This window comes from Leptopilina boulardi, unplaced genomic scaffold (genome assembly GCF_019393585.1).
Source record: "Leptopilina boulardi isolate dan_hultmark-lab unplaced genomic scaffold, ZJU_Lbou_2.1 LbouV2_71, whole genome shotgun sequence".
Lineage (NCBI taxonomy): Eukaryota > Metazoa > Arthropoda > Insecta > Hymenoptera > Figitidae > Leptopilina > Leptopilina boulardi.
The window spans coordinates 153,084-177,203 of record NW_026138018.1 but is presented as its reverse complement, the minus strand read 5'-3'; the positions used below and the strand labels follow the sequence as shown (position 1 = coordinate 177,203).

Genomic DNA, 24,120 nt, shown 5'->3' with positions numbered 1-24,120 from the left:
TTCAATTTTCTCGACCATGAATTGACTGGTGATTGGCTGCCGCCAGGAAGTTCGTCTCGTCGTCTCGCTCAATTCCCGAACCCAATTCCTGGGATGCGTGTGTATATACATACTACTCTGTTGATACCTTCATTCTAACTTTTGAACGTTCAACTTTTGCGATTTAACCTCCGCGCGCGAGAGATAAAAAGAATTCCCCTTCAAAAAAAAAAAAAAGAAAAGAAAAGAAAACTCTCAACATTCGACGTTTTTGGAACCATGTAAAATCTGGAACTTTTCTACTAGTGGGAGAATACTATTATTAGATTAATACTAATAATACGGCTATCAAAAAATTTTTATTTTTAATATTCTGCACAATTTTTCATATACAAAACTTCGTATATCAAAAGTTTATGTAAATAAAAATATAGTAAATTTTAACGACCTTTTTTTGAAAAGTTTATCAAAAATTTACGAATTGGAAATTGGAGTTTGTACAAATTTTACAAAAATATTTACATATACTGCCAACAATGTAAATTGCAAAAAAAAAATTAATTTTACACGACAAATATTTTGAGAACATTTTGAAAACTATAAAAAAAAATTTTTTTACTTTTATTTATTGAATAAATAAAATAGTGTGGAATAAATTTTTATTTACTAAATTTATTTATTGAATAAATAAAATAGTGTGGAATAAATTTTTATTTACTAAATTCATTTATTTAATAAATAAAATAGTGTGGAATAAATTTTTATTAACTAAATTTATTTATTTAATAAATAAAAATAAAATTTTAAAAAAACATACACAAATGATATATTGTTTGTTGAGAAAAAAATTAATAAACACGTTTTTTTTTCCTTCACACTCTATAGATTCGTATCTAAATTGCTTTAATTAGATTAAAAAAAAAAAAAAGAATAAAAAGATTTTTCTTCTACCTCGAGTGGCTTTATTTCCATTATCTGGCAATGATTGTATTATTTTTTTTTTTTAACAAAAAAATGTATCACATTAAAAATTCCATGCATCAATGTCAGATTGGTCGTAAGAAGAAATTACCTTATCACCTTGTGCCACTGAGCCCGTATATTTGACTAAAGAAGGTGAATGAAAATGAGTGTGTATTTGAATTTAATGCGACTGATAAGACACAATTTTATTTCACGAACACCGGAAGGAAGTATTCACATTCTCAAGTTTATATTTTTATTTTTCATATTAAAAAAAAAAATTTTTTATCGTGTTTTTTTCATTTAAATTTTATTATAAGATGAATATGATTAATATATTTTATTATTATTACTTATTATTTATTATTATTATTATTATTATTATTATTATTATTATTATTAATATTTTTAATTCTAATAACAACGCTACCTAGTTATTATTTTAGATTTTCAAAAATATTTATGTTATATTTTTGAATTATATAATAGTTTCTTTAATTTAGTACTTTGGAAAGAAAGGGCTTGTTTTTTCTTTTTGTAAGCCCGTATAAATGTAAATAAATTATTATTAATATTAATAATATAACATTTGGTAAAATTTGTAATTATATTATTATTCTATTATTTAATGTTAATATAATAATATTAGTAATATAATAATAATAATGAAATAAAAAAAATGTGTATTTTACCAAATGAAAAATGTAAACAAACGTATAAAATTCTTTCTCGTTATTGAAGATGATAACTAGATTAGAAAAAGATGATTTTTTTCTCAAATAGGTCAAGTACAAACTGTGTTCCATATTTCAAAATCTACATCATCTCTTGTGCGGGTAATCACAATTATAACACAAGAGAGTTAATAAAGATAAGAGATTAATATTAAAGACATTCTCAATTTTTTCCTTGAAAATAAAAAAAAAATAATAATAATAATGAACGAATAATTAAGACAGTATAAACAAAAATATAGAAATTTAATTCAAAAAAAAAATAATCTTGAAATAGAATTTTCCTAAAAATATTATCCTTGTTTATTACAATAAAATATATTAATTTAATATAGAAAATATTAATAATTAATTAATTTAAATATTTACTGGTAACAAATAATTTTTGAAATAAAAATAATTGAATTAAATAAATTGTATATTGTACCAAAAATTTCTCTATTTAAAAGAAATACCATAATAATTATTTAATAGTAATAAATATTTATTTGATAATAGTCAAGTAACTTGCAAATAATTTTTTTCAGTGTATTGCTAATAATAATAATTAAAAAAAAATTAATTAATTATAAAAGAGGATTTGAGAAATAAATAAATGAAAATAAATTTCAATTAAGACGAAAAAAAAACGAAAAAAAAATATATTGATGAGGACAACAAATTTCCTAATTCTGAGGGTAATTGAACTTTGCGATGTAGGAAAGAGAGGATGAGAGAGAGTGAGAGAGAGAGAGAGAGAGAGTAAAAGTGATTAAGCGTAGAGACAATCAACTAACGACAATTATCGTCAATTGAACCATGAGCTTGGTGTTCATGAAAGGTGATTATGGTATGACGTATGGTGACGTTGATCAGATGCCCGGATGTCAATGCGGTCGTTGTTTCACGATTTCGACATTACTGACTTATTTACCTTGGCAATTAAACTCTAAATCCACGGTCACGCAGGTGTATACACGCAACGATGGAACATATGTATATATATATATACGATGCTAACATTATATATGCTCTCACGTATATTATCTACAAACTCTTGTTTCTTCTGATAACAATACCCGAGAGCAAATCAAAATTAGTTTCCGATATATCGCTCTTTCACTGAAAAAAATAAACTGGGGGTGGGGATTACACATAAAATGCAGTCAATCTTAATATATAAAGAACTAACAAACTTCAATTATTCTCTTCAATTCTCTTTTTTTTTTTTGCTTCTCAGTATTTTTATTTTAGTACGGACAAAATTCTATTAATTTTTTTTCTCATTAACTGTTTATTTTAGTACAAACAAAATTTTAATTTCTTTTTTTTAGTTTGTTTTTAAATTCTAATTTTTTTCAATATTTTTTATTCTAAGAAAAACTTTTTTTTAGTAATTTTTAATTTAGTAAAAAAAAAATGACCAAACGGGCGTGCGTAATTTTAGTGCTTTTTGGATTAGTTCCACTTTTTGTCAAGGGACATATAAACCGTAAGTTTTGAATTATTACAAAATTTAAATTAATTTCGAATATATTTTATTTAATATTGTTTCTCTCTATTCATTATTGTTAATAATAATTTAAATATTTATTTTTGTCAAAAATAATATTTAATTTTTAAGTAAAATAATAAACTAATAATTTTTCTCATTTTAAAATTTCTTTTTTTTTGGGGGGGGGAATATTAGTTTCAAAGTGATATTTATAAGTAAATGTTTATGATTATGCCGGAAATGGTAAAAAAAAAAAAAAAAAAAAAAATGAAATCGATAGAAAAAGTAAAAATTACACTTATAACGATTCGATGCTTTCCCCAACTGAACTCGATTTAACGAGGCGGAATGTGAAACAGAACGGAAGTTAATGGAGAACTTTGTCGCAAAGTGGAAGAACCGGAAGTTAATAAACCAAAATTTATACGTTTGACATTTGACTTTAGTATTTCTTTCAGCATCAATGCATATGTAAAAAAAAAAACTGATTTTTTGTTTATTTTTTAATTACCGACCTTTCAATTTCATCAATCGCTTTTTCTGAAACATTTGACATTATTTTCTCTATTTTTAGTCATTTTTCACTAAAAAATTTAGTAAAAAAAAAAAAAAAAAATTACTAAATCAAATAGTAATATTTTACTACCAATTAGTGAAATTTTTTACTAATTGAGAGTTAGTGAACGAATTTACGCTTATTTTTTTATTTAAAGTGTAAATAAATATTCATGAATAATAAATAATTATATTCAATAATATTTTAATTAATAATAATAATAATATAAATAATAATGATGATGATGAAAGTTGAATTAATTTATTATGACAATAATTGTGAATAAATCTATTGTGAAATGACATAAAGCAAAATGTTTTTTAAAAAATTATAATAAAAGAGGAAAACAATAATTTCGTCAACGAATGTTAAATTTTCGCGCTAACTTTAAATCCTCTCCAATAACAATTTTGAAAATCAGTTATTTTGAAATAATGTTTGCAATATAGAATCAGTCAATCGTTATTATTGTATTACATGGAACAAAGTTAGGTGATGCAGAATTTCACGCGTTGTAATTTCTCTCTAGAGCTGAAAAAGCTCCACTGCAAATACGGAAGTACAGTAATTATCATACATTGATTGCATATAAACCTCATGTGCTTTATATATGTATATATATATATAAGAATGAAAATGCATTATAATTTGTATTTTCCAAATGACAATGTGACAAAATACAAAAATTATTTTTCCTCTTTTAAAAATTATAATTTCATCATTATTAATTACTTTTTTTATAATTAAAAAATTATTTAAAAACAAAAAAAAAAAGAAAAATTTCAAAAAGTAAATAAACTAAGGGGAAAATTTAAATAAATTCAAAACAATGAATAAAAATTGGAAAGAAAGGTTAATTTAAAATTTTTGAATAATAAAAACTAAAAGTATATAACCAAACTGAAATTAACAACAAGGAATAAATTTCTCAGTGACACGTTACTTTTATTGTACCAGTGGGTCCGATTGTTACGCGAGTAGTTTCATTTCTCCAACTCAGTCTATTTGGAATTTTTTTTTTTTTTTTTTGTAACAAAAAATAAAAATTAGTTTTTCACACACACACATACACACATGGAAAAAATAAATTAAAACCTCTTGTAAATAGAGAGAAAATAAGATGAAGAAAAAGTATATTGTTTTCCTTTTTTTTTTTTCCCTCGAAAGTAACACTATATCACCTTGAGCATCAAAGGCTCATTTCAAAGTTATATAATCGGTGGCATCCCACAAATCCACGTTATCTTCAAAGACTTTGCGTATATGGAGAATTCGTAATTCGTTTGAACGAGACCGCTAAAGGTTTATCCAAAGGTGAACGGCTAATCCTCTCAAAGCAACTAGCGTCATGTACGTGTATTTCCCCTCCCCCATCCCTCACGATAAGGTTGACTATATCGATTTAATTGAAACTTGAAACTGACGCCACACGTCTATCGGAATGCTAATCGATTCAGGTGCTGAAGGATCCTCTGCTATATGTATGTGTGTGTGTGTGTGTGAATTTAATGCCCAACCATAGGGATAGTTATACGGTGGATCTGTCATCACAATCCCTGTGCCATACAGGCCCACGTTTCACGCCCCGGCTGATTAATTGAACCTCTAAACCCGTCCAATAATATATACACACATATATATATATATATAGAATTCCAAGTCGTCTCTATTCGGAAACGCGTAATAGATATGTCAAAAGCAGGTCGAACACGATCATGATAATATGCTAATATTTTGACGTTCCTTCGTTGTCAACCTAGGATTAACTTGATAAGATGTGACGTACACGCATAAACACACTAATGTGCTTATATGTTATTCCTCTCAAAAACTTTCTTGAACATCAGAAAGTCGAGTGACATGTTGCCCTTTCAATATTGGCTTTTCTTCCTATCAGATTGCAGATCAACTTTCTTTATAAAGCTAGATTATATGTATATATATATATATATATATCAAGAGAGACAAGAGAGAGTATTATTTTTGTATATTTATTTTTCCAAGTAGTGAATAACAAAATATTGAAGAATATTAAGAAGAGGCACAACCTTTTCTTTTTTGAAAATCCACACAACGCAGATTCTAAAAATTATTAAAATTAATTTCTACTACTATTTGATTTCTAATACTAAAAAAATTTTTTATTTACAATTACGAAAATTGGTAAAAATATGTCTAACTGAAAATTACCTTCACTACTGATAGAAAAATAAACAGAATTCAAAGAATTTTGATGACTAAAACTGCTTTTACTACTCATACTAGAATTACAATCTGTCCAACTGAAACGTATTTGTAGTACTTGAACAAGAATTTAATTGCTAAAATTTTCTGCCTGACTACAATTAATCTTTACTACTAATACGAAAAAATAAAGTAAATAAACAATAATATCAACTGAAATTTATTGCTAAAACTACTAAATTTACTACTAATTCTACTAAATTCACAACCACTCTCTAAATCTAAATTAGTAAAAATGTTTACTAATTTAAATTAGTGACTCAATTTTTGCTTTAGAATTAGTAAAATTTTACTAATTCAGAGGCAAAAAGTGAGTCACTAATTTAAATTAGTAAAATTTTTTACTAATTCAGATTTAGAGAGTAATTCTACTAAATTTACTACTGATACTAAATTGTCCTACTGAATTGTATTTTTACTAATGATACTAACAATAAAATTATCTAAATAAGAATAAATCTACCAAGACAGAAACGCACATTTACTACTGATTACAAATTGTCTGACTAAAATAACCTTTAACTACTAATAAAAAATATTACCAACAAAATTTTGAAAATATTACGATTTTAAAATTTATACTACAATTATAAGAATTGTAACAAATTTGTCTAATTAAAAGTGACCATTACTACTGATTAGAAAATTAACTGACAGTGATGTCTGACTAAAAATAAACACTAACTACTAGTAGTAAATTATTCAACTAAACTGGCCCTTAAATATTCATAGAAAATTTAAGTAGAATTCAAAAATTTCTACTATTGAGAATAAAATCAGAAAAAACAAAAGGAAATATGCCTGACTGAACATTACCATTACTACTGATAAAAAATATTAAACAGTATTTTGTACTGGCTAAGATTTGCTTTTTTGATTACTAAATATGATATCTACTACTATGAGTAAAATTACTAAAAAATTAAATTATTAAAGTGATTAGTTGTTAAATTACTAAAGTAGTTAGTTAATAAATTATTAAAGTAATTAGTTAATAAATTACTAAAGTAATTGGTTACTAAATTACTAAAGTAATTGGTTATTAAATTACTAAAGTAATTGATTACTAAATTACTAAAGTAATTGATTACTAAATTACTAAAGTAATTGATTACTAAATTACTAAAGTAATTGGTTACTAAATTACTAAAGTAATCAAAAATTCTAAAACAAACAAATTAGTATAGAAAAAACTGCAACCTTTAAGAAACTAAAAAATACCATACTCTCTAAATCTGAATTAGTAATTTTCTACTAATTAAAGAGTGCGTATTCGTTTACCAAATGAATTAGTAACAGTTTTGACTAATTTTTAGTAAAAAACTACTAATTGCTAGAAGAAAACTACTAATTTATGAAAGTAAATCGGCTTACTAATTTAAAGTAGTAAAAAATACGACTTACTAATAAATTAGTAGTTTTCTACTAACAATTAGTAGTTTTCTACTAAAAATTAGTCAAAACTGTTACTAATTCAATTGGTAAACGAATACACACTCTTTTACTAGTAGAAAACTACTAATTCAGATTTATAGGAGTACTGATAAAACTTAAAATAAAAAAAGTGTCTGACTAAAACTGCCTACTACTACTTAGAACATAAAAATTCGTCCTATTATACCTGCTTTTTCCGCTATTGATTCACATTTTTTAAAACCAAAATTTTTAACTTTAATTATCTTTTTATTGTTAATTTTTTAAAAATCTATAAAATTTTCGTGATCATTCATAACTTCTCAATATAACGTGCTACTAGTGAATTGCTTTCTCCCTTACATATATAGAGAGAAGTATTTTCAGCTTAATTGACCGTTTTACCTAAATCCGACTTTCAACAATGAGTTGGTCGGTAGCAAATACTCTCGGTATTAATAACACGATGAATGCGAACAGTTTACAACATCTTAATTAAACAGAGACCTTGAATACCAACTTACTCGCTCAATATACATATATATATATATGTATATATACATCATATAATGGAAATATTTGAAATGCAATCGTATAGGTCGAGTGTCGAGATGAAATCGTGTTCTGATGGAATGAATATTAGGAATTCGCAACCAAGCACGAATTGCAAATGCCAACCAGTATCCTAATTCTGTCTAGTTTCATGCTAAGCCATATCCCACGTGACCAATAGGCGCTCACAGTCAAATATTTCATATCAAACTTTAATTTAAATATTCTTAAAACAATTATTTTTTAGTTTAATTTTTTTTTAAATAATCTATCAAATCTTATTTATGTGATAGAACAAAATTTTATTATTATTTATAATTAAATAATGGGTGAATGAAACTTAAATGGGTGAAAAAAATTTTACTTTCTGTCAAAAAAAATCTAAAACGAATATTTTCCGCTATAGCGCTTATTAAAACTCTTAAATCTTTCGTTTCATTTAATTTTCAACTTTAATAACACACAGTGTGCACTTCAAAACTATTATCTTTTAAAGCGCGTGGAGCTTATTCGTTAAATTCTGAGAATAGTAAGAGAAGCGACGCGACGGTCTGCAACATATATACAGTATAGTGCAGGTTATTGTAATTGTGGTAAGCTATATGGTTGTAGACCCGTTATTCGTATGTTTACCGCAATTGCGGTAACTGTTATTGTTCACTTCTCCCTACTGCACATGGGAAATATATTCTAAGCATTCAAATACATAGAATACACACATATATATATATAGAACATATTTTCTACAAACAATACTAGAGTATTGTATTTTCTTTATCTTTCAATCATATCTATATTCATGTACGGAAAAGGTCAGGAGAAATATTAAACCCCTTTCTTGAACTGGAGATTTATGGTATTTTTGTATTCACATAAGTAGTAAAAGACTGGTTTAGTCAGACATGACTATTTCTACTTTTGATAATTTTTGTATCTGTAGTGAAAGTGGGATTGTCTTTGGTTGAAAGTGATTTTTCCTACTGATACAATGATTTAGTTTTTATAATTTTGGAGTCAGTAGTGAGAAGCACTTTTAGTCAGACATTTAATTCTTACAATTTTTGCCACAGTAGTAAAAGTAAGTTAGATTACAAGTTTTTATAATTTTGGAATTAGGAAGTTTTTCTAATTAAGACAATTTTACTCTCAGTAGTAAAAGTAAATTTCAGTCAGACGTAACTTTTCCAAATTGCAGAATTTTTAAAATTCACTATTGACACTCAGTTTTAGTCACACACAAATTGAGTTTTTTTTTAATTTTTGTTTTAAGTAGTAAAGGACAGATTTTGTCAGACACACAATTCTTGCAATTTTGGTCCCAGTAGTAAACGTGAGTATTAGCCAGACAAAAATTTCCAAATTTTTTAATTTTAGAATCAGAAACAGACATAGTTTTTCCAAATTTAGTAGTGAAAGTAAATTTCAGTCAGACAGAAATAGATTTTTTTTTAAATTTACATCAGTAGTACAAGATACTTTTAGTCAGACATCCAATTCTTAGAAATTTAGTCCCAATGGTAAAAGTAAGTTTCTGTTCGACATTAACTGAGTTATTATTGTTTTGGTATCAGTAGTAAAAAACGACTATAGTCAGACGTTATCATTCACATTTTTGCTATTTTACTTTTTGTAGTAGATGTGAGTTTTAGTCAAACAGAACTTTTCGAGTTTCTATAATTTTTGAAAGAATAATTGATTTTTAAATTCAGCTAATTTTAGTCCCAGTGGAACAAGTTAGTTCTAGTCAGACATAACTTTTACCAATTGCAGAGTTTTTATTTTCAGTAGTTAATGTGTGATTTAGTCAGACAATTTTTCCAATTTGTAAAATTGTGGTACCAGTAGTGAAAGTAAATTTCAGTCAGACAGAAATAGATTTTTTTTTTGAAATTTAGATCAGTAGTGAAGAATACTTTTAGTCAGACATCCAATTCTTAGAAATTTAGTCCCAGTGGTAAAAGTAAGTTTCTGTTAGACATTAACTGAGTTATTATTGTTTTGGTATCAGTAGTAAAAAACGACTATAGTCAGACATTATTATTCACATTATTGCTATTTTACTTTTTGCAGTAGATGTGAGTTTTAGTCTAACAGAACTTTTCAAGTTTCTATAAATTTGAAAGCATAATTGATTTTTAAATTCAGCTAATTTTGGTCTCAGTAGAACAAGTTAGTTCTAGTCAGACATAACTTTTCCCAATTACAGAGTTTTTATTTTTAGTAGTTAATGTGTGATTTAGTCAGACAATTTTTCCAATTTGTAAAATTGTGGTACCAGTAGTAAAAGTAGTTTTTAGTCAGACGAAACAAAATTCTTGTACCGTTAACTCAGTAGTAAATGTCGTTTTTAGTCAAACATAATATAATGCTTAGAATTCTTTCTTAGTAGTAAAAATGGTTTTTAGTCAGACAGAACATAGTTTTTGTAATTTTAATTCAGTAGTAAAAGTCATTTTCAGTCAGACGAAACATAATTCTTGTAATTTGAACCCCAGTAGTTATAGACAATAACAGTCAGACAATTCCTCAAAGTCAAATCGAAAATTGATTTTTGAAATCAACAATATAAAATATAAATAATGATCAACTGAATCCGTTTCGGTTTTCGTGCTATAATGTTATATACTATTGATTCACGATTAAAATAATAGAAGTGATCTGAAAATTCAATCTATATATATATATGAAACGTGATTTAGTTGTTGAAAATGAACATTATCCCCATCACTGATTACGCAACAATTGAAATTTGTATATAAACGAGAAATTGCGCACTGTTGTAATTAATTATAATACTTGTGACAAATGAATAACGCGGAAATTCGCAATTGATCACAGTGGCAGATGTCCCCTGCGGTCATGGTGCAACCAGGATACGTAACGCCCGAGTGGTCGGAGGCCAGGACGCCATACCACGTGAATTTCCTTGGCTGGTGAGCATCACAAGGAAAGGAGGACACTGGTGCGGTGGCACAATTCTCAACTCGAAATTCATTCTCACTGCTGCACATTGCTTTTGCTCGTAAGTGGTTTGCTTTGTTATGGAACGATAAATTCAAACCCCTTTTTGCTACTTGCTTTTGGATGAAGGGAGGGGAAGGGGAAACCACTTTTCCCATCCACCAAAATAGTAAACTCAAATTCAAATTACAATGAAATTAACAATCTTCACACATACAATACAATATACATTTCTGTATATTTACGCAATATAAAAGACAAAATTTTTGTTTCATATTATATTTTTTAATTTAAAAATAAATTTTTGTTCCTTTTGTTCTTTGAATTTTTAATTTTAATCAGTTAGGTAATTTGTTTTTTTTTATCGCGTGTCTGCTATAGCTGGAAATTTATAATAGAATATTGATATTTTTGACAATAATAAATAAATATTTATCATTGTTATTATAAATATTCAATTCTTGTTTATAAATTATTATTTCTCAATAATTCAACAATTGCTCACAATATTTAATTACATTTTACATAATAATAATAATAATAATAATAATAAATCATTTAAAATTGATTGACTGATCGTTACATTTTCAGTACCTTTTAAAAAGAGTCTCTTTTCACAAATAATTAACGTCAATTTAATTAAATAAAAATCATATTCCATAGTATTTAATATTGTATTGAAATATAAATTCATTAAATTAAGTGAAACATGTCAAGTTTCGATCAGACAAGCAATATATGTAAAGTTCGTTTAATATTTCACTTATTTTTTATTGAAACGATAATATTGTTAAAATGCATGACATTTTATTTAAATTTTACTATTATTATATTTATAAAAAAGAAATAATTTATAAAAAAAAAAAATTTCTTCTTATTAATTAATAAAAATATTTCTAAAGAATTATTTATGAAGAAAAATAATTTATAAACGTAATTTACTTCTTTTTTTTTTTTGTTGAAAATAAATATATAAAAAATGAAATAATACGAGAAATTTTCACGAAAATATTATGATAAAATTTTACAACGGAATATATAACAAAATATGCTTATTAAATGTGAATTATATTAAAATTAAAATAAGCACGCAGAATCATGAATAGTTATTTATGAATATCTTGTTTATGAATCTGAAAATGAGAAAATTGCAAAACTTCACGAAGCAACATGTTTATGATACATAATTAAAATTGTTCGCTTCTTCTTTATCCCCTTGATAAGATACAATGAAATAATATTAACAATGTATTTCCATATCTCATTATTTTATTAAATGTTATATTTTTAGTTTTTTTTCTATTAATTAAAAACATTTTTTTTCGCTTCATATAGAATTTTTTTTTTTTATTTAAAGAATAATAGTTTAATAATTGAAATTAGTTGAAAATTTTACTAATTTAGATTTAGAGAGTAAAATTTTTATTTAACTGAAAATTTGAAACATATTTATTTGGCTCTGAAACAAATATATTTTTTCTCTGGATTAAGAAATAATTTGATGCTTCGATCTTTTAGTACTCTTTAAACAGCAATTGATTTTTGCTATAAAGTTTATAGAAGCATATTCAAGATCGTTTTATACAAAATTTATTTGCCCTTCAAAGAACAATAGTTTAGTAATATTAATCAAAAACCTTTCATACATTTACTCTCCATGATTAAATGGTTACTGTACTTGTATAGTAGAGATAGTTATTGCGTTCCACGCCTTGCAGTAAATCGAAGCAAGAGAGAGAGAGAGAGAGAAAGGCCCGCAAGCTTGGTTGCTGTAAACTATGATTGTGTGGAGATTACAGACCATCGGTAATTACTAACAGGCGTACAAAACGCTTGGCGAAATGAAGCGCACTACAAAATACATGTTCGCAAACTCGTTTGTATCATCTTCATTTATTTCCAATTATAAAAAAAACAATTTAATTCACGTAAACACTTTTAGTTTACACCGAGAGAGAAATTTTCTTTTTTTTTTTTTTTTTTTTTATTTAAACCAAATATTTTACGAAAGCAATTTCATTGCAATTCAATAAATATATATTTGTTTTCAATAAACTGTTTATTTACATCAAATAAAAATTTTGTTCCTTGCAAATCAAAATTTTATTTGTACTAAATAAAATTTATTTGAGACAAATTTATTTTTTTCTGAATATACCAATAAATTCTGAAAAAGAATTGACTTTAAAGGATTACAACATAAACTTTGGTTTCACATAATATATATATATATATATATATATAATAGTGCACTCGTTAAAAACTATCAAAATTAAAAAGTAGAAGAAAAAGAACAATTCAATATTTTATTTATGAGGCGCAAAGCAGTAAATAGTACAACAAATGCCATTAAATCTCAAGGATTTAATCTCCCGGGAAATCTTGGTTGCGGAGACAGATTTATCAAACAAAGAGCTGCTTGAGCTGTAAAACTTGCACAATTACCCTTTTCCAACAAGAATCTAAAGCTTTTAACAATCTCAAGATTATATCATTTTATATTTAGCTAGGAGAAATCTTATTTAAGAGCATCCATTTTATAAAATCATTGTATATATCTATTTTATATTTCATGTTGGAAAATTTTTTTCTGACTCAAAGACAATTTTTTTTTCTAGAATAAGAAATACTTCCTCTATAAGAAAGTAATAAGGGAAATAAAAACTTACAAATCGTCTTTTTTAAGTAGAGGAATTTTTTTTTAATAAGAATTCGAATAAATTCCGTCTGACTAAAATTAATTTCAACTACTGATACTGAAAATTTCTGCAATTGGTAACGTTTTGTTAGATTAGAAATTTTTACTACTCTTTAAATCTAAATTAGTAAAAATGTTTACTAATTTGAATTAGTGACTCACTTTTTGGTTCTGAATTAGTAAAATTTTACTAATTAGTAGTAAATTTTACTAACAATTAGTAAAATTTTACTAATACAGAAGCAAAAAGTGAATTACTAATTCAGATTTAGAGAGTATAATTTGAAAAAAGTTCTGTCATTATGAAACTGATTTATTTACTGCAAAAAAAGAAATTGAAAATTTAAAACAGTCGTGTCTGACCAAAACTATTTTTACTACTGAAATTATAATTTGAAGAAATTAAACAATATATTACTAAAAATGTCTGACTGGAATGGGTCTTTACTATTAAATTTTATAGTCTGACTAAAGTCAACTTATACTACTAATACCAATGTTACATAAAAAATGGGAAAATTCCCGTCTGACTAAATTCGACTTTTACTACTAATAAGTAGGAATAAAAAATTCTGACTGAAGATAAATTTTACAAACTGATAAAAAAATAATAATTGCAATATATTCGTCTGACTAAAATTTACTTCTACTACTAATGCTATTATAAAGAGAATCCGACTGACAAAAAAAATATTTTACTACTTAAAAAAATTACAAAAAAATTGAAAATTTCTATCTCAATGTAATTGCTTTTTACTACTGAAATATTTTAGTCTGACTAAAGTCAACATTTACTACTAATATCAATATTACATAAAAATTAGAAAATTTCCGTCTGACTCAATGGGTCTTTTACTACTAATAGTAAAATACAAAAATTTAGACAAAAGATAAATTTTTTTATAGAAAAATAGTAATTTCATAAATCATAATTTGTGTGACTAAAATTTTCTTCAACTACTAACACTATTATTACTATATGAAAAAGTTCTGTCTGACTGAAACTCACTTTTACTACTAATTCTACATTTTCGAAAATATCAATGAAATAAAACATTTAGAGAAAATTTTATTACTACTAATTTTATTCTACTCGAAAAAATTGGATAACAAATGAAAAAAAAATTGAGAAGATCTTTTTAATAAAATTTTCAATTTGCTGTATACAAAGCAAAAAGAAAATCTTTAACGTCACAAAGCCTTTGCAATTTGAAATTCCAATCTTAACGTTCAATTAGTTTATCAAATGCAAATAAAATCGATTGAATTGGGATTTTTGTAATCTAATCAGACGAGATGGAAAGTAGAACTCTCTTTTAGAATTCCTCGCGTGCATTCTTGATTTATGATTTCCCGATTATATTTAAATATGCGAAGAAAAAATAACAAAAAGAAAAAAATTCATTCGTTCAATTCACAATTTTTAAAATAAAATCAATTGAATTTAATAAACTGCTTTATGTCATTAATTGTGTTTTTTCTCTCTCTCTCTCGCTACGACGCTAAAAAAATTATCGTTTTACTAATGAAAAAAAGGAAAGAAAAAAAAAAATGTAAACTAAAGGAAAAATTGCATCACCTAACACATTGAAAGTTTAGAGAAGATTTGCGACATTCGCACATGTGAAATAATCGCGAATTAACGTTAATCGGGTTATATTATGTGGAAGAAGAAACGATGCATCTCGAGTAAATCGCATAATCCTTGGGTTTTAGGAACAATAGCAACGTCTCGCGTGTGCGCGAGCGGGGGAAAATGGAAAGGGCCCATTAAAGGTGGCTTTGTAAAGAGCACAACGAAACAGAACTTGAACTTTAGAAATGCTGAGTATCAGGACTTTGAAAGCACAGGAATAACGAGATATAGTATAGTATAGTAGAATGAGAAGAACCAAAGTGTCGTAATTTTGTTAATTATTCACGAGGGTACTGTAGGCCGATTAATTAACCAAAGCCAAAGTCTCAGAGAGCAGTCAACTGTCCAGGAAGAAGAGAAAGAAGAAGAAGAAGAAGAAGAAGAAGGCTTTAATACGTTGCAGTAAAAAAATCCTAGTTAAATAATTACCAAGACTCTCAAAGATGGTCTCTTTCTCCCTCTCTCTCTTGTGAAAAGGACATAAACTCTGTCCGCTAAGAAAGAGAAAACTGAAAAGCACTGCACTTAATTTTCGCGATAATTAGTTGTCAGCTGTTTTTCTTTTCCTATATATATATATATATATATATATATATATATATATATCCCTCCAACTCAACTTGAACTTTATGAAAAACCTTCAACTCTCAACAGAAGTCTTTGAAACTTTCTTTATGGATTTTTATTTACGTTTTACTTTTATAATTGCTTTTCTATATTTTCTAAATTGCTTTTACACATATACACTGAAAGTATAAATTTATTTTATTTAAATAACCGTTTACTTGACTATTATCGAATATTTATTTGTAATAATTTTTAAACTGCCACCCAAAAAAAAGTAATCTTATACTTAGAGGAAAATTCCTCTTCTAATATCCTCTAAATATTTCCTCTTAAAACAAGATTATTCAATTGAAATGTAGAATATTTTTATTCTTCATTTTAATGGAAGAATGACAAAAGGATTCCTTTTGTATTTTCCTCTTTAATTAAGATTTTCCGTTTTAAATTTAGAAGATTTAAAAAAAGGAAACGGAAAAAAATAATGTAATCGTTTGATCCCTTTCTCTGGGTATGATAGTTGTGAAGTTGTTTTTTAACCTTTCAGTTTTAATATTTCTGGTAAAATGTCAACAAAAAGGACAAAAAAATGGATTTGCTTTATTAAAAATACAGAAAATATAGTTAAATTCAAATGAAATGAATATTTTTAACGCTATTTTTAGATTTAAAAAAAAAATTTGGATATTTCTTGTGAAATTTTACTACTCAGGTAAATAGAAATACTATAACCCCATTTTTGAATCTTTCGAATTTTTTAAATCTTTTTATTTACTTTTTTAAAAAAGTTTTAAAACGTTAAATAATTTCATATATGAAATTTTTTTCTGTCCTATAAAAAATGTTAACTTTTAAACATATCATCATGTTTTAAAATTATTTTTGCGCTGAAAATCTCGTTGATCATTACAACTGATTAATGAAAACTTATTTTTTGTATTTTAATTATCAATATAAAATGTTGATAATTAACCAAAAACATGACATTGTTAATGTTATATTAAAAAACAATTTTTATTATTATATTGAAATGAATTATTATAATTTTACTTAATTTTAATTTAAAAATGTATTTTCTGCAAAGATTTTATTATTTGATTGAAATTATAATTATTTTATTGATGGCTTTGACATTAAAAACAATTTTACGAGGTTTGGATGTCGACATTTAATTTAAGAGGAAAATCCTCTTAAATGAAGAATAATAATTTTGATACCAAAATTAAGAGGAAAATATGCATTTATTTTAGAGGAATCCTCTAGATTGAAAATTACTTTTTTTAGTATAATAATTTCTAAATTTGAAACAATTAAACAAACATTCTTTGATACAAATAAAAAAAATAAATAAATAAAATTTAATTAACTTGAATGAATATTATTTTGCGATTGAAGGAAATTATTTGAACAAAATAAAAAATTTGTTTTTTTTTCAATGCAGATAAAGTTCTCAAAAATTTTTATTTTCATTTACTAATCTGTTTGTAATAATTTTCTTTTACTAATTTTCAGTGGATATGATAAAATAAACTTCAATCAATTCAAATTGACATTGGGTGAATATAATTTAAAGGAAAAAGAATCTCCAGTTGCAAAGGTTGAAACTATTAGTAAAATTACGATGCATCCAGAATTTAAGTGTAGATTTTATATTAACGATGTGGCCCTTGTGGAAACAACTAATTCTATATCATGGTCTGAAAGTGTTCAGCCTGCATGTTTGCCACATGAAACAGGTAAATCTGGATTTGATGCTTTCAATGGAGAAGAAGCCGTAACCGCAGGATGGGGTTGGCTCGGAGAAGATAAATCAAAAGGTATAAAATTCAAACAAAATTTATGCAATTTTCAATTTTACACACACATTTTTTTTTTTTAATAACAAATATCTTCTTTAATAAACAAATATTTTTCAATCCATTAACAAGTTTTAATTAAAAATATATTTGAAATCAAAAAAAAAAATATTTGATATTAAAAAAAAATAAGAAAAATATTCTCTGTAACCTCATAAAAAAATAATTATAATTCAAGAACAAAACTAATTAATTTCGTATGGTACAAAGAATTATTTAAATAAAGTCACTTATACAATTTTCCAACACCTAAGGCTCGTTATATAATGGAAAAAAACTGCAACATTTGTTTTGACGAGATTTCATAGAACAGTGGAGAAAAGGAAGGCACAATAAAAAAAAAAGAAAAAAGAAAAAAAAATTGCTCGTGTGACAGCAGATTGCAAACATCGTACAAACAGGTCGTTGTTTTTCAGACAAAAGAGCGGACGTGCTGCAAAAAGTTGATGTTCGCGTTTTGGAGAACAGTGTATGCAACGAGTGGTATGCCAGTCAAGAGAAAAAAATTCGCGTCGTATCGGGACAAATGTGTGCCGGATATGAAGATGGTGGACGCGATTCATGTTCCGTAAGTTAAAATTCAATCATTGTTTTTTTTACACCCTAAAAAAAACAATTTTTAGTTTAAATAAACAAATAAATAAATAAAAGAAAATAATTATATAAGAAAAAGAAAAGTTTTTAAGGATCAAAAACATTTTTCATTGGCTTCGCTTTCTTTTTTTTTCTCTTTTTTTAAAAAATGCAAGTTACTGTAAAACGTTTCACCCTATTATTATTATTAAATTGGGTCGTTAACTCTCAAGCACCTGCTTTACTTTGATTTCCTTCTAGGCTTTGTTAGACTCCTTTTAAAATCGCAACGGCAAAGTCAAGTGACGTCCTTTGATCATAAATCGCTTTTCAATGATGTAACGCTAAACGTAACAAGAGAAAAATTTCATCAACCGAAAAGTTTTTTACGAAAAATATATTTATATATATATATATATATATATATCCATTTTATACACGCGAATATTCGAGCGTAATTTTATAATGCACGGAAGAGAAAACTAAAACCCATTTATTAAGGAAACTACCTTTTGAAACGCAATGTTTTACTAAAAATAGATATTATCTATTCAGTATATAATAATCAGTAATACAAAAACATTTTTTTGTGATTTTATAAATGCTTAAGAAAATTATCCTTTAAAAATTATTCATCAATTTTTGTTGAAAAATTCAACATCAAATTTTTTAACAATTTTTGAAACTAGAAAAATTTTAATGTTTCTTCTTCAGTAAACGTTTTATTTCCTAAATACTACATAGTAATATTTAATGGCGCTTATCCTTATTTTCGAAAAAAAAACACCTTCTTTAAACATTTTCATAAAACTTTCATTAACTGCGCTAATTATGCTTTTAGTAAAGTTTAAATGAAATTTTAAATAAAATATCGTCAAATATTGAAGAAGGAGTATTATTAACATTTTCGAAAACTTCATTAACTTATCACAAGGCTTTTGACATTTTCCAAAATAATTTTACCCGAACCAATTAAACTTTTTATTAAATTTTTTTTTATAAAGTTCTTTTACAAAACTATTAAAAGAAATTTAAGAAAAAAATTTAAAAGCTCTACATTCTTTCTAATGTAATTTAAATTTTCAATATTTCCAAGGGTAAAATTTTATTTAACCGAATTTTCACTCAATTAATTAAAATTCTATTAAAAAATGAAAATTCAGCTAAACAGGAATAAATTAGAATTCTGACAAATAAAAATTCAGTTAAATAAAAATTTTTCTAAATAAAAATACGGTTAAATAAGAATTCGGTTACATAGATATTCTATTAAGCATATTTTCTGCTAAATGAAAATTCAAAGCACTGGACAAGCCTAATTTCTGCTAAATGAAAATTCAGAGCACTGGAGAATTAGATATAAAAAATTCGACTGAACAGAAATTCTGACAATTTAAAATTCGGTTAAATATAATTTTTGTTGAACATGAATTCTGACAAATGAAAATTCAAAGCACTGAAGAATCTGATATAAAAAGTACGGGTAAATAGAATTCCTGTTAAATAAAAATTATGCTAAATAAAGATACGGTTAAATAAGAATTCGGTTACATAGCTATTCTATGAAGCATAATTTCTGCTAAATAAAAATTTAAAGCACTGAACAAGCACAATTTCTGCTAAATGAAAATTCAGAACACTGGAGAATCAGACATAAAAATTTCGGCTAAATAGAAATTCTGATGAATTGTTTCAAATTGAATAAAGCAAAATTTTAGTTTAATGAAAATGTTATCGAATAAAAAATTAGTGATCCAAAAAATTGATATTCTAAAAATTCAATTCATTTGAAATTCTGCTAAATAAAACTTGGCTTAATGAAAATATTCTCTACTGTAAAAAATTAAGTTTTTCCATTTCTACTTTATCAAAATTCAGCTAAATATAAATTTAGTCTCAGAAACTTGGAACTATAATGAATTTTGGAGAATATATTTGCATGCATCATCTCAATATAGTAACTGATGATTATATTTCCTGGAATTCGAAGGAGCAAACAAGAAGATCTCTCTTGGTGTATGTTATTACTTAGGGAGAGATAACCGGTGGCACAAGGCAAGACAAGTCGATTTTGTCGTTTTATCTAGATACATATATATATATATATATATATATAGAGAGAGAGAGAGAGAGAGAGAGAGAGAGAGAGAGAGAGAGAGAGAGAGAGAGAGAGAGAGAGAGAGAGAGAGAGAGAGAGGATAGTAATTTTCGCAGTCGCAAGGAAAATGTCCTATCCTACGCAAGCACTAAATTCTCATAGTCAATTAAGGCTAGCAGCAGTTTTGGTGAATCGAGCGAAAGGCTTTTCCCTCTCGGGAATTCTATATAACTCGGGCATTATGTAGACCGTGGACGTTGCACAACGAAAATGACGAAGCAGTTCGATGGGAACCTTTGATAGCATGGAATTACTCAATTTTCCACCATTCGGAAAGAGGAATTAATGCATCAAGTTAACGATAACTCACAAATACACCATTGACCTATTTTCCAGTATTTACCTATTTTTCCTCATTTCATTAAATAGAGTACATTTTAATTGGAAAACTCGTTAACTATTTGTGTATTTCCCTCTATATATATATAAATAATTATTTCTACAATTGCAAAGAGTCTTCGAATCATTGCATGAGAAAAAAAAACCAAGTGAGAAAAAAGTTTATTCTATTTTTAAAAATAGTTTTCATTTATAGAAATTTATCTATAAATTATTATGTATATACGTTTAATTAAGGAATTTAATTGAAAAAAATATAAAATCTAATTTCAAAATTCAATTATAAAAAAGAAAACTAATAGAAACCCCCCGTATAATTAATCTTAAAACTATAAGAGAGAAATTCGTTTCCCTGGCATATAGTTTTAAATTGTCTATCAGTAGAAAAAAAAAGAAATTAAAGCGGGGTTCATTACCTCGGAGTAAATCGTTGTCACGTCAAAAAATACAACTAAATATTTTGTAATAAAATTTCAATAAATTAAAAAAAATTTACCTTAATGAAGAATTTTCAGCTTCAAGGAGATATTCTTTCAAAACTAAATAGCCCTCGGAGATCCCTATTTTCAAGTTAAATTTCCATTTAGAAAATGTGAAAAATAACCGTAAAAATAGACCGAGTTCTATAAAAAGTCTGAATATGAAGAATTGTGTCCTTACTTTCGCCCTTATCTTTAAAGTACGTGACACCACAAGCCATTCAGGATAGAATCTGCAAAAATAAAAATTTTTTATTTTTAAGAGAGAAATTAGTTTTTTGATATATCCTTGATTTTACTGTTTGTCTGCCTACAATTCATTTGTCCACAGAAAATTAAAAGGCATTAAAATAATAAGCGTTGCAGCTTATTTTAATGCCTTTTAATTTTTTGTGTCTGTATGTCTGTCTACCCGAGTCGAAATTTAGACTCTCTATAAGTTCTCTAAAAACCTCCTTTTATCCTCCTTTTATTCTCTCCAACACTTTCATACCCTCTTTTCGACCTCGAATTTGCAAAAGTGGAAATATCTGCTATATTATATTCGAGGCTGAAAGGAGAGTTTAAAGATGACTAGAGAGGCGTAAAAGAGGTTAAAAAAACAAAAAAAAAAACGAAAAAATAAAATTAAAAAAATGTAAAAATTGGATTTTATTTCTTATGGACATTATTTATTGACCCTATTTGAAGATATATATTTATTGGTCTTTGTCGTAATACTATAAAACTTTTAGGAGGAATAAAACTTCGAAAAATTCAAATTAAGAAAAAATTCCAAGACCTCTTTTCAACTTCTAAACATGCAGATTTGAAAATAAGCGCATGATTTCAGGCTGAAAAGAGGCTGAAAAAATCGAGGGTGAAAAGAGGGAAAAATTTCGACTCGGGTAGAAAAAATTTTACATTGAAATAATTTCTATTATTTTCAACAAAAAAAAAAAATTTGAGAAAAATATAAAGCGGAAAATTTTTATGAAAAAATTATTTTCTATAATATGTAAATAATTATAAAAAAAAATTTGACTACTGTCGCAGTACTGGTACAATATTTGTAACAGTACTGCGCCAGTAGTGAAATCAGCCATTTTTTTATAGGGTAAATTAGTTTTTCACGAAAAAAAGTAAAATGAGAAAAAGGCATATAAGAGAGGCTTAGTGGATGATTGCTAGCGATGTTCGATAACTATATACATATATAACTTAATTTTAGGCTGACAGTGGTGGGCCCTTGATGGTCGGAAGTCATCCCGCTAGAACGATGGTCGTTGGGGTGGTCTCATCGGGAATTGGATGTGCCCGACCACGTCTTCCGGGTATATATACAAGAGTCTCAGAATATATTCCTTGGATTGTGCAACAGGCTATTCCATAAAATCCGGAACAAGTGTTCTCAAGAAATATATATAGTATAAAGAATTGCGTTTGTCACGCTAACAAAAATTTCACGTCGAAATTTATGTAAATATGAACGAGTCTCAACTTTTATATATATATATATGTTATAGTATGTTGGACAATTTATAATTCACACTTTTATATACGATCCGTTTATTTTAGTGTGAATATTTTTTTGTCAACGAAAATTGAATTAATAGTCCCGCATTTTTCCAAAAGAATTTTTGGATAATTTTACAATGTAACCGAAGTTTTTTTTTTTAATGTAGAGGCCGAATAGTATTCGATGTTTTAATTCTTATTTTCTTAAAATTTTTTTAATATTTTATAATTTTTCATAATTTGAATTAGTGACTTAAATTTTTCTGTGAATTATGGTTAATTTTACTCATTATTCTGCGAATTAATTAATTTTACAAGAATAATAAGAATAATTTTTCATAAAAAATTTAAGCACTAATTCGTAGTAGTCACAATTTTTTTTTTGTAATTCAATATTAAGAATAATTTTTAAAAACAAAACAAAATTAAGCCATTGATTTTCTTCATTAATTTTACAATGTAAAACATAAGTTGTAACAATTTAAAAAAATTTAAACAATGTAAAAAATTTATGAGTGATAGGTAACAATTATAATTCTAAGTTATCTCCTCAATTGCGCAAAAAAAAATCAAATTACAATGCAGATTTAATTATTTATGAGCGCTCTGTGATATCAACTAGATTTTACGACAAAAATATGTAAATGAGATAAATGAATATTTAAAAAAAAGTAAGATAATTTTTAGTATTCTAAAAATTATTAATTATTTGTATTATTAATTTATTATTATTAGTATTATTATTAGCAATAGTAGTAGTATTAAATATTTTAAATATAAATTATTTTAATTATTAAAAAAAAAAGTCTAGTCAAAATAATATATTATTAAAGTATTATTTATAAAAAAAATATATAACTCTAACCTTGGAATATCCTCTAGTTCTGATGATATTTTCTGTTACACAAACACACGCGATTTAAATAATTCCAAACACTCCCGAAACTGTGTTATTTTTTGAAATATCGCCATTTTTAAGAATTTCAAAAACTCTCGACTAAAAAAAAATTTACTTTTAAAAAATCTTAATTATTTTCGTTCGCGAATTAAAATATTCGAACACTCCCGAAGCTATTCACTATTAAAATATATCACACGCAAAAAAAAATCTTTATCTAAAACAGTGAAAGTTTTCGCTATTCTAGAGAAATATATCGCTATTCCAGAGAAACTTATCGCTGTTCCAGGCAAAAACTTTTTTGCATGCACAATATTATTCTTTGGTACAAATAAAAAAAAATTAACAAAAAACGATAAAAAAAAGAATTTAACAAAGAAAAATTTATAATTTTATAAAATTAACACAAACGTTAAACAGGTCTAAGCAAGTTAATACACAAATTGCAACTGATTGAAAATTTGGGATTTTATGACCTCTAGTAATAAGGTAACCTTTGTCCTTCAATTGTAAATACAGTTCGAGACGCGCAGGTAGAAAAATAAT

At 25.8% G+C, this 24,120-nt stretch overlaps 1 protein-coding gene across 1 annotated transcript; it reads left to right on the top strand.

Annotated features, from left to right (window-relative positions):
* Positions 1–2,921: 2,921 nt before the first annotated feature.
* On the top strand, positions 2,922–22,841 carry LOC127290582 (trypsin-1-like). The gene is made up of 5 exons (XM_051319270.1): positions 2,922–3,147; positions 10,754–10,937; positions 17,287–17,591; positions 18,047–18,198; positions 22,390–22,841. Exons 1-5 carry the CDS (start codon positions 3,075–3,077, stop codon positions 22,549–22,551), a joined length of 876 nt encoding a protein of 291 aa, XP_051175227.1. The 5' UTR covers positions 2,922–3,074; the 3' UTR covers positions 22,552–22,841.
* Positions 22,842–24,120: the final 1,279 nt, after the last annotated feature.

Excerpts from the sequence above, each read along its gene's own strand:
- LOC127290582 (XM_051319270.1), top strand. The coding sequence starts at position 3,075 with ATGACCAAACGGGCGTGCGTAATTTTAGTGCTTTTTGGATTAGTTCCA. Across the intron at positions 10,938-17,286 it reads GCTGCACATTGCTTTTGCTC|TGGATATGATAAAATAAACT; the intron begins GTAAGTGGTTTG and ends ACTAATTTTCAG. Across the intron at positions 18,199-22,389 it reads GTGGACGCGATTCATGTTCC|GCTGACAGTGGTGGGCCCTT; the intron begins GTAAGTTAAAAT and ends ACTTAATTTTAG.